This window comes from Chamaea fasciata, unplaced genomic scaffold (genome assembly GCF_029207755.1).
Source record: "Chamaea fasciata isolate MVZ Bird 193981 ecotype frontalis unplaced genomic scaffold, bChaFas1.0.hap1 SCAF_17, whole genome shotgun sequence".
NCBI lineage: Eukaryota > Metazoa > Chordata > Aves > Passeriformes > Sylviidae > Chamaea > Chamaea fasciata.
In genome coordinates this window covers 15,536,374-15,548,660 of record NW_027094102.1, presented here as the reverse complement: position 1 = coordinate 15,548,660, position 12,287 = coordinate 15,536,374, and the positions used below count along the sequence as shown (strand labels likewise).

General features: G+C 38.8%; 1 protein-coding gene across 7 annotated transcripts in view; it reads right to left on the bottom strand.

The window, feature by feature from the left end:
* Positions 1-12,287, bottom strand: part of RBM39 (RNA binding motif protein 39) — a 31,296-nt gene that overhangs the window by 2,466 nt on the left and 16,543 nt on the right. For 4 of the 7 annotated variants that reach the window (XM_066199110.1, XM_066199111.1, XM_066199112.1 and 1 more), the window contains 7 exons: positions 11,642-11,779; positions 10,075-10,140; positions 8,866-9,070; positions 8,568-8,645; positions 2,691-2,723; positions 1,614-1,689; positions 1,361-1,466 (listed from right to left, as the gene is read on the bottom strand). In XM_066199110.1, coding sequence (XP_066055207.1) covers positions 1,361-1,466; positions 1,614-1,689; positions 2,691-2,723; positions 8,568-8,645; positions 8,866-9,070; positions 10,075-10,140; positions 11,642-11,779 — 702 coding nt within the window. Of the gene's footprint in view, positions 1-1,360; positions 1,467-1,613; positions 1,690-2,690; positions 2,724-3,731; positions 7,015-8,567; positions 8,646-8,865; positions 9,071-10,074; positions 10,141-11,641; positions 11,780-12,287 lie in introns of those variants that run through there. The other 3 variants (XR_010723304.1, XM_066199114.1, XM_066199115.1) reach the window with 3 other exon arrangements.

The following is a 12,287-nucleotide window of genomic DNA, read 5'->3' as shown; positions in this document are numbered from 1 at the left end:
CACTGCTGTGACAAAACAGATTTCATTTTTTATGAAACATTAATTCATTACATAGTAGCTTGTAGTTTTCTTCTTTTAAACCCACTTGCTAATGTGATACAGAATTTTCCAACTCCACCTATGCTCAGAACCCATGTGAGGTACTTTGAGGGCTGCTATAGTTTTGGGGTGGTGTTTTTTTGGGGGGTTGTGCAGTGATTTTTTTGTTCGGTTGTTGGAAGGGTTTTTTGGAGGTGGGAAGTGTTCTGGGTTGTTGATTGATTTGGTTTTTTCCTGTCAAAGAACACTTTGTTCTCTCTAAATAACAAACACATTGTAGGCAAGGTTTCTGCCTCTCATCAGTCCAGTGGTTCAAGATCACAGCTGTGATCTTGAATATTACAAGATGCCAGGTAAGGCAGCACATTGTTTTATGTGCTAGACTGCAGCTCCTATCTAACCTCTCTGTAACCCACACGAAAGGGTTTCAGGTGACACTGGGGCAGCTGCACAAGACAGCAGTGGTTGGTGAGTGCCAAGTGCATCTCCATGGCAGAACAATCCCACCTAAGCACACCAACAGGAACGTGGGTTTCAGCCTTGAACCTTAGCATGCAACACAAGAGGACACTTTTAGGGTCTGAGGGATAGAAATTAACTCAACTGTCAAACCATCTGAAAACTGAACTTTGTTTGGGCTGTGAATTCTTTAAAAAACAGGATTCAAGATAGTTAATCTATTTACAGACCTTCCAGAGTTTATACATTCTAAGAGCTGAAATACAGAGAAGAGGTAACCAGTCTGGGGATTATGTAAACAAGGTGAAGTCAGAATAAAAATAAGTTTAAGTTTAAGATGCAGGAATGAATCTGGAATTGAGTCAGCAGCAGCAGTCTTTCTCTTCCCTGTTCTAACTCCAGGCCCTCAGAATGCCCACTGCAAGTCTTTAATGTCATGAGTGACCACAACTGTTTTTAAGCATGGGATGAGCATTTTTTTAAGCATTTACCTGTACAACCTAATTCTGTTGGAGCAAGAGCTCTTTCTACTGAATCCTGTGCTCTGAAAAGAGGAAACGGAAGTCCCTTGACACGTGGAAAAGGCACAGCTTAGGGAAAATGCCAAATGCCTGAACTGGTCACTTCTCTTCTACAGGAACCTCAGCTGGGTACACAGAGCACCAGAAAGCTGCTTGTACACTTGCATCCAAGTTACACGCAATAATTCACAATAGGAGGGAACCACCTACATTCTGCACAAACTAAGAAATTTAGGTACAGTTTAGGAAAAGCCCCATATTTGTAATGCTCCGCCTAGACAAAAGAGAGCAAGATAACTCCTAATATCTGCTCAGTGTGTCCCCCCCAGAAGCAAGCGTACCTGAGCTGAGTTTTTGTCAACGTAGATGTGGATAACTCCTCCATGTTTGTTACATTCCTCAATCACATCATCTTTAATTTCTGTGTCCCAGCCAGCTTCTTCTTCACTGTACAGGGGAAAGAAAAACAGGAGATACCACTCAGACAAAATCCACCCCCAAAACCCATTAAACACACTCCTGCAACATTCTGATTCCTTTCTTACATGTTAAAGTCATTGACAAATGCCAAACAGACAATGATAAATCACTTACGTCTGAGGATTAAACATGTTGGAAAGCTGGAAGCACTGTGTTGCAAGTGGTTGTACAGAAGCAGCTGCAGCCAGAACTGTTGTAATAGAAAAAAACCCCATCAGCATATGTACAAAGCCGCTATGCATGGTTCTAATTTATTCAGCATAATAGAAACAGCTCTGACTAAACAGAAATTGAAGGCAGGAAAGCAAAACTCAGAACCAGACGCTACTGATGATAGATACATTTAAAGCGATCAATCCAAAACCCAGCACATTATGAATCAGTTGAAGCTGAAAAGTGAAAATGTAATTGTGTACATTGATTTTGGCAGATTTTCCATTTAAACATTAAAAGGCATACATCTCATTTGCATCTATGATTTCTGCCTGAGTTGTATGTCAGGAGTACCTTTAATGTTTTGCTTGTCATGGAAGCCTGGTACCAGCTCAGCTGACTGCACAGCCAAGGACAGACACCTTGGGGAATTCTTAAAACCTGTTTTAAGCATGCTGAATTATGCTTCAAAAGTGTACCTACACTTTCATCCCTTGAAAATACAGATTGTAGGAAATATTTGAGAACTGAAATTGTTCTCTCTCTGTAAAATTACTACTCGTCATTTATTGCTGCTCATCATCACAGGACATTGTATTAAACACTGTCCCACAGGCTGCCCTTCCAGAGGCTTCAGGAGCTGCAGTAACAGCCAATGGAGCTGCAATAACAGCCCCCTTCTCCATACACTCCAGACATTAAGGGCTATGCAGTCAGACAATGAGCAACTCAGAGACAGTAAACGCAAACTCCTGATTATCAAATGACTCCTTTAAGCCAGGGAGAACACTCCAAACCACAAATACCAGCCCACACACTTTGTTGGACTAGCACACGGCTAGAGAATGTTACCAACACTGGAGAAAAATGTTACAAAGAATTTTTAGTCAAAAAAATCAACCACAGCATGATTCCCCACACTTTACCTAACAGTACACAATTTCTCAGGTATGGGCAAACCCTATACCAGAACCATTTCCCCTACAGACACCTGAAATAAAACCCACTAATTGAACGTCAAATCAAATGCTAGTTTACCTTCATTCTGCTGAGACAGCCTTGTCTGTAAATCTAAAGAAAAATATAGAGAAATTAATTAGTATGCTTGCTAGCATCACAATATCATTTCATTACCTGCCAGCCAGGTTGTTCAGTTTGTATTTTTGTGGTTAAGAGCTTATTCCAGTATCACTGTCCCTCTCTGAGTTGTGAGTAGTTTCACTAACTTTAGATTCTCTACTGGAATATTCTGTACTCAACACATTCCATGACTGCACAGCATTTTAAAGAGAAACAATACCTTAAAATGACAGTCATGACCATGTCCTTTAAATCAGTGTATCACTCAGAACTTGCTTTTGCTGTGATTGAGCTCTTTACAATATGTGTTTTATTTCATTAGAAAAAATAATTACAGCAATTCTGACACACATTAGAGGTCTGGCATCTTTACTACCAGAAAGCAGTTAAGCATACAGCTATCCAAACCTGATACTCTTAAAGCAGTTACCAAATTTCAATTTATGTAGAATAAGGCAATACTTCATCTTGCTTTCTTGATAGGGTTCATCTTGCTATCCTTTCATAAAGATGGCATAATGATACAAGTAACTTTGGTATTTTTCAAACTCAAAACGTTTTCAAGTGTTCAGAACATGTAGTTTGCCTAGAAAACATTACTTTTTTAACAACATACAGTTGTCTCAAATCAAAGCGATGAGAGCAAACAAAGGCAGACTTTCCAGCCATTTCCAAGTACATGACATCTTTGAACTAACAGAACACTTCTGAATTCAAGAACTGTAAGCATAAGCCCCTTCAATCACGGTTCCATTTAACAGACACTAGGTGAGAGAAGACTGAAGCAAAACCAGCACCTTAATTCACTCATTTAGAAAACAGCAAGTGATGAGCACCAAGTAAGCTTGCAAGCTTACCTGGAAATACCTGAAGGCACCACGTATCAACACACTTCTTCCTTTTCTAATAAAACCTCCTTCACAACACTGAAGAACCAACAGGAATAATTTTTTTTTCTCTCTAGATTTTCCTTATATGCTTTTTCAAGTGCCTTGCAGAGAAGAACACATACCAAGAATCACACTGAAAAAGCAAGAGCTGGAAGGAGCAAGCTCTGAAGGCTGAGTTGTAAAAAAAGCTGGCTATGTTTGGCATGTTTTCCATCCAGATCTGAACGCAAAGTCCTCACCTCCACAGAATGAAAAATATCGTAATAGCAAAGGCTGCCTCAGCCTGAATTCTCTGCAGAAACTGCTTGGTTTTGGCCTTTTCTGTAACTAATTACCTAGTTAAGTAATACTCAGACTTTTCTGAAAACAAAGGCATCTTAAAGAAATCCACAAATATCTGAACTCTTTTAATTTAGATGAGAACAGACACTTTTTTTGCTGCAATTCCAATCCATGTCCAGCTGAAGTTGTCTATGTGGGTCCGCCTGAGGCTCTACAGCCAAATGCTCCAGAATTCCTGCACCTAATGTGATAAACCTGCACATATCATCAATGCAAATTCTGTCCAGGGCTGTAAAAATTACCCCCAGCCCGACTCCGTGGGCTTGAGCTAACTCAGTTATTAGGAGGCCTTAGAGGGAATTTTTACCAAGGACGAGATAAAAGATATCAGAAGAGGCCCTTTCCCCAGGAGCTTTGTCCCAGGCATTTATTCTTCGAAATTCCAGGAGAGAAAGAAAGCGAACAAAGAAGTACGGGGGTCTTATCTAGTCTCCCATTCTGGGAGGACCATTGGCATTCAGCCAATTAGGTCAAGACATGTAGGGAGGAAATTCCAGGGGGTCAAAGGGGAGAGACCATTCCCCTGAAGAATTACAACACAGGGCCGAGTAAGATCTGTTCTAAACACAGCAAAGTCAGCTACCACTACCTTATGCAACAGTTTCATAGGTTAATTATCTACCACCTTTGAAACATAACCTGCTGTTCACCAGATTTTTATCAGCTAACTGGATTCTCTTGCTGCTCATGACTGAAGAACCGTCCTTTCCTCTCACTTCTAAATCACTCAGAATTAAGAAATTCATTGTCACTCTTTACTGTCATGCTTCCCTTAACACAGTTTTAAATAGTATGTGGAAACCAAAATTATTACATCTGTCAAATTCATATCAAAGCAACTTTCTTCAGTATGTTCTTATATATCACCTGTAAGAGCAGCAAGTTTAGCATGATGGGAGTACATGTTATCAAAGCATTGTGTGTCTTAAAATAAAAAGTTTATTTTGAAATCCAGATGGCTTTAAACAGGCCAAAGCCTGCCAAGTATTGCCCAGTGTCCCGAGTCATTACTTAGAGCAGAGATCAAACGGAGGATCAGGATGATAATACCTATCTCCCTTCCTCTTTTGCAGCACACCATCTCAATTTTTTCCATAAACAGATAGCTCCTTTCACAAGTAAGGAATGCTTTGTCCCACAATGCATTAGAAGAATGTTCTATAAGCTGATTACTTAAAATTTCCTAAGTTCAGAAAGAGAACAGGGAGTACACAGCTACAACTGTTCAGCTTCAAATTCTTTTTCCTGCTGGAATTTTCTCCATAGGAATAATGGTGAAATTCTAAGGTGTCCCCGAAAACTAATTCTTTACCTTCCCTACTTCAGTCTGATTGACTCCCTCTTGAACATGGATTATGGGAAGTGTTTGTGGATGTATACATTATACTTCAGATGCTCAGGCATACTCGCCTCTAGAAAAACAGCTGGTATTTTAACAATGCATCATGCTGTCAGGTCATATTTTGGCACTGATAAACTGAGGCATTGATATTTTTCCTCTCCTTGGCCATTCTTCCACTGCTAAGATCCCAGATTATGTGACTGGAATTAAAGTTAACCCTGAAGAGGTGAACAATATACAACACCCCAAGAATTTTTTGTCAACAGCACCTATGCATTTATTCCCATCATTCCTACTGCTGACCATTTTAATTCATGTAAATATTACACAAGACCAGCCCAATATCTGAACTTTGGCTTTAACAGCCTCCAACTTTCCAAGTTTTCACCTGTAAAAAAATCCTTTTCTCTGAGTCAGCTTCTTGACACATCCTGTACTTCCTATATAATCCACTTCTCCAGTTTAATAACTTCCAAATGACAGGAGTCTAAGTATCAACAAGAAGCTGCCCCTCCTCTGCCAAGAAAGGACACTTTTATCAAAGACTGTTGGTCTTTAAATGCAGTTTTTGACAGTACGCTATACTGTCATAATATTCTCCAGTTTACCTTTCTTTAGTATGACTTCTGACGAGCAAAATCTTGTCAGTAATGGGACCAGAATCTGTCCTGACCACATTCTTCTTCCTTCATGTGTATATAATTTAGAGTCACATGTTTCAGCTATACACCACATGATGGACTTAAAATGTTTATCGAGACGATATTGAGATGGTATCAGAGGTAAGACCTCATGTTTCACACATGCATTCCATCACTCATTTCATGGGAATTTTACTCCTTTAAACTGTTTACATTAGCCTCTTACTTTTAGCTTTGTTTCTATCTTGGAAGTAATTTTCTTTTTTTTTTATTTTTGAACTACATATTCCTAGCTTACCTTCCTCAAATTCCAAACTTCATAACCAAAATCCCCACTACAAATTGAGGCAACAAAATACACAGAAATATCTTGGGAGTAGTTTTTCATTCACCTGAGTTCCACTTCCTTTCTTCTTTTTCCTCAAGAGTTGATAAACCTTCATCTATTACTTTCATTTACTTTTTACAATGTCTAACTCAATCTGACTGTTGGCAGAGAATTATCAATTCTCTTTTTATCTGCTTCCCAAACTAAAAATATTGTTTTATTATCAGACTATTTTCCTATTCTTCATAGGCTGTGTGGTCATTCCTTATTTCTTTTGAGGTAGCTGATCACCCAGCGTGGAGTTCACGCTAACGGGACTTTTTCTTCTTTCTCTAGAATACAGATCCAACACAGCATTAGCAATGTGAAACAGAAAAAACTTTTCACATCCTGCCTGTTCAAACACCCAAGTTGCTCATACCAGATGACTTAACTGCCTTGCTCCTTCAACCGTCAGTTAGACCTGTTTGTGTATCCTTCCATTTAAATGTGAGCAACTCATGATCCCTCAAGTCAATGGTCATTTCTATTCTCATCCATATTATCTTCATTACTTACCAAATTGAGTTTAAAATAGCATCCCCTCTTCATGAGTCAGTGAGTGTTTGATGAAGAAATTTGTCGGATATCACATCCAGGAATATCTGGGCCCCACCATTATTACTAGCAATTCTTCTCCAATCTGTATCGGGGAAGTTAAAGTCTCCCACAATGACATAATTCCTGGTAGTAATTTTCTCTAACAAGAGTAAAGAGATCTTTAATCCATAACCAAATCTCACTTTGGGGACAGCTCATGACTCTATGGCAGCAAAAAGCTTTATCTTTTTCCAAAATTATTTAAGTTGCACATGTCTGCATTATTCTTTTTGTACAACACAAGTGGAATGAACAATGCTACCCCTACCACCTTTATTTATACAGCTGCTAACATGCATCTTGTTCTAACATCTGTATTCAGCCTCATCATTTATTTCTCCGCAGCCACGTTTTCTCATGCTGATTCCATGCTACCTGAACCATTCAGCTGTGTCAGACATTTTTGGCCATGTTCTTGATCTAGCGAGCTTAGATTTTTTTTGACCTTCTTTATTTCAAATGCAGGGGAGGAAAAGGACCAGTGTTCTTTTAAACACTGTTCTCATTTTTAATTGCCTTCATGTGTTTCTACACAAGACTGCCACACCACTTTATAACCTACATTAATGTTGATCCAACTTCAGCGGTGGTTACCTTTCCTTCTCTTTCTGGACTAAATACACTTTTTCCTCACCACTGTACATTTTTCATCCTTCTCAAACAGACAACTGATATTTTTCTGTCACTGGCCAGTTCCTTTTCCTTCCAAGGGCACATCTCTAGAACAACTCTATTATATTCTTTTAGCTACTGTCCACAGCTTCATACGTATGCTCTTCTTAAGACTGCACCTGACCTTCGCTAACATGATTCAGGCCTTACTAAGTCTGAATCATTTCCATCACAAGCTCTGCTGGAAGGCAAACAGTGCCACCTTCTCTTTGCTACTTTCCTGACACTTCCCACACATTTCACCATCAGGTTCTTTGTGACATTCAGGTCTTTTCTACTGCTATGACAATTTAATATCCTTTGTTCATAGTATTAATCAAAAGTAGCAAAAAAAAGAAGGAACCTTCAGGGTGATTACTCTCTGCTCTAGCTCTGAAGACCACATGAATACTTTGTTTTTCAGGTCAGCTATGAACTAAGCAGCAGCAATCATATCCCTCAGCCTCATTCCAGCATACCCACCTGCAGAACACACATACAACTATAGCAAAATCCAAGCAACACACACATATTCCCTGACATAAAATGTCTTTCCTCACAAGGATATACACTGTAAAAACACTGCTGCCATCCTTATGGTGTGTCCTCCCTAAAGTCCTAATAATGTTCCTGCCCTTCGTACAGCTCTGGTTTTTCTAAAGGGGTCAATCCCCTTCCAATTCTGAGCCTGCCATTTTCAACAGTTAACACACCGCAGTAAAGCACAGAAATCCCCACTAGCACAGAGGATAGTGAAGAGATAAAGGTTTGGGATGAAAAACAGCAGATTTGGAAAAAAATATGCAAACTGAATCGCATCCCTCCAAATTGTGATATACTGTCAGCAGTTATTTGCTTATGCATTTGAAGTGTTTTACAGTTTGTAAAACATGCTGCAATACCTGTGATCTCATTTTAAAAGACCAAAAAACATAGTTAAATACCTCCTGTCTGAAATTTATAAAGTAATTTTAAAAATACACATACGTCATCATTTCTTACCTGTCACAGCCCCAAAGGCCAAAGATCCACTCATCTGCAGAGCCTGCTGTGCAGCTGGAGGAATCTGCAAACCAGTACCTGAAACAGAACACAGAAAGACCTTGGACCCTTTCACTCAGTTAGGGATGCAGTAACAGAAGTATCAGAAATCTTCCTATTGTCAGAAGATAAAAAATACCAGGATTATAAAAGTTTCATACATTTATCCTAACAATTCTGTGGAGTGTTTTAATTTAAATTCTGCGAACTTCTTCACACACCAACATTATCCGACATTGTTATCCAACACCACACACACCTTCTGCAAGTCTTGCCATCAGCTGAAGGCGACCAGTTGTTCCCAAGTCAATTCCAGTTCGTTCCAACTCATCACTATCCAAAAATGAGCTAGCACTGGAAGCATCAGTACGCTCGGTTACATGTCCGACTTTCATTGGCCTCCCAGCCAGTTCAAATCCATTGAGTTGTTCCAGGGCCTTTTTGGCACACTCAGAGTCTGAGAACTGTAGATTGGAAAAACACAAATTCAGTAATACTTACCTACAGGATTCAGCAACGCTTCTACTGTATGTAATATCCACAATTATGCAAATAGGAAAAACTCTAAGATAACAGCAACAAGCTAATGTAAATGTGCTTGGTATTTTTAATTTAAACCAAACACATGCCTATTGTGGTGTTTACCTTCTCACAGTTAGGTACTATCTATTTAAATATATTGCTGAAATTACAGCATCAAGATACTGCAATCAACAGAAGTCATGGCTGTGGTTCTCTTTCAAGAGTGACACTCAACTCCTTTGCAACCTTACAACTGCCATGGTATTTACTGGTTATTCCTAATAGATGTTCTGCTTTATGCTGCGAAACATCAAAATAAACATACAAGCATTTTATCAGTGTTAAAACCGTCAACTATATAGTTGAACTATATAGTAAGTTTGGTTTCATTTGTGTCCACATGCCAGAGGTCCCAGCCGAGACTTTTTTCCCCATGACAAATTGCCAGGTCAGTCAAGAAACTCAAGTTCACAAAACTGTGTACCTGAGGGTAAAGAGGAAAGATGTTTTCAACTGAAAGTTTCAGCTTCTAAAATTTTATTTCCCCTAAAAAGCTCAAATTCAATTATTTTCAGCTATAAAAAACACAAGTCTTTACTAGTGCCTTTGCATTTGCAGACACTGACTACAGAGGAAACTATTCCCATCTAAACACATTCATTGCTTACTCACAATACCCAGACAACTGCCAGTAACAAAGAAAAAAGCCAGTGCTGCATCCTGCAACACTACACTTCTAAAATGAGATACATAGAGTTATTAAGTAGCAGTTTAGTTCCTCCTCTGCATACGCAACAAATTTACATTATGTTCAATTTATTATGTTTAGATTGCTACTATATAACCACACAGACATACACAGGAAGGTTCATATATAGAGATATTCTCCTACATGGGAAGGTTACACTCAGAAATTGTCTAAGAAACCTGGCAATTCTAGTCATACCGTAATGAATCCATATCCTTTTGAGCGTCCAGTTTCACTGTCCATCATGAGCTGAATACTTTCAATCTAAAGATAAGAATAAAGCTATTTATTATCAGACATTTTGGAACAAACCCCAAGATACCAAAACATGAAAACAGCCCAGGTCAAATACATATACATGAATGTGAAACTATTATTTTTAGTTTTTAAAAATTAGTTTCTCATTCCTTCTTCATTTAAAAATTAGTGTACAGCCAGCTAAATAGGAACTTGGATAATAAGACAGAAGCAGGTGAATTTAAGGGTTTTGAGCTCATCTACAGGTAGAAGCTTGGTCCTGATGTAGAATTCCAGAAGAATAAGCATGCAGACATGCTCAGATTGTAACTGAAACACACTCATCATGGCACCTCTTACGCAGAGAAACTGTTTCACAAGCTAAGAAAAGCAACATGCATGACTGATTTAAGAGAAAGTTAGGTATTTTAAGAACTGTTGGCGCATAGGAACTCCTAGAAGTTTACAGCTACTGAATTTAAAACACATCGCTGAGTTATGCATTAGCCATAAAGCAGCATTAGGAAAGATTGGAATATATGAAATAAGAAGGAAAGATCTTCACAGGTCTCCATACAAGCCTCCTAAACTACCTTAATCCTACTGCCAGACCTTGATGGAAAAGAAAAAACCCCAAACCACCATAAGAGCAGCCATGTGGATTAAAATTTAATCAACTGTAGCAATTCTCCAGGGTTTTGCACAAGAGATTTAAAGAGATACGCATAGAGTCTGAATAAAGCATATGAAAAGCATTGCTACTATATGTATGAGGCAGAGTTCATATCCAATGACAGCAGCCAGAAACCTCAAACATTAACAGACTTCTTTTTACCCTTTAAGAAGCATATTGATTATCTAACTTTTCCCCATCTGAATTATATATATCCCAGCAGAGTAGGGCTAACATATTGTAACTCCACAGGAAACTTCAGGTTTCCTCGGCTTACTTCCAGAATTCTCTCTACATAAACTTACTACCATGCCACATCCTGCTGCCCAATGCTCAAGAGTGAGAATGGGCCCAAGTCAGAGTTGTACAGGACACACTGCTAGTTCATTGTAAAAACATCAGCTAAAGATGCTGCAAAAAGTCATCAGAAACATATGATAGATAGTACTATTTTCAGAGACCTCAGCCCCAGTTCTGTGTTTTGTGTTATAACCCGTGAAATGGGGCTTCCATTCACAATCCTGGAAGGGAAAGATACTACAAGTTGCTGGAGAAGGACACAACACAGAGAATTTGTCTGGTTTTAGAGGGGTTTTTCCCTGTTCTCTTATTGCAGGTATTCATTTAATTCTCCATTCAAATTCACTGGACACAAGCAGAAATCCAAGTTCTCATCTGCTCTCCAATACTACCCACATACCTAAGGCCTGTGGATGCATGAGCAGAACAGTGCAAGAAAGCCACAAGTGTTTTCTGAGTATGAAGCTGAATTATTTGCAGAAGCTGCCAGTGCTCTGCAACTAAGCTAGGGTTTCAAAAAACTACTCTAACACAACATGCTGAATTACAGCTTACCCTGCCAAATGGCTCGAAGATTCCTCGAAGCATATCTTCAGTTATGTTGAAGTGTAATGATCCCACATAGAGCCTCATAGGACCAGCACTGCCCTTCTGCAGATTATTTGCCATTGCTGCTGCTCTGTTTTTCTCTGCCTAAGGAGAAAATAAAAATTCACCTTCAGTAAGAAAATATTAAAAACCTCTAACATAAGAAGCAAATATCTCTCGGACCCAAACTAGAAGATTCACCAAACATGCAGAAGCTACTGCGTGATCTGCAGTCCATTCATCAGACTTGAACTTAAAAGCTACAAAACCCAAGACCATGACCAAGTACAGAGACAAGAGATTCCAAAAGCCTGCAAATTGAACAACTTCATGCAGAATTCTGGCTTCTACCTTGTAAATTATCTGGAAAGCATACACAATATAGCCTTCACTTCTGTAACACTATTAAGAATTTACTATTACTTGTTCAAGATCTGTATTCTCCTAATGCCTTTACACAACTTTGAATCACTTTAATTAGCCGGCTATCTATGGGAAACAGAAGTCATTATCACCAGCTTTAATAATCATCCTTGGTAAGGTTTTCCAAACATTCAGTGGTAACAAAATTTTCAAACATTAAATTTCTCATCAAGATACAAGAGGCATAACT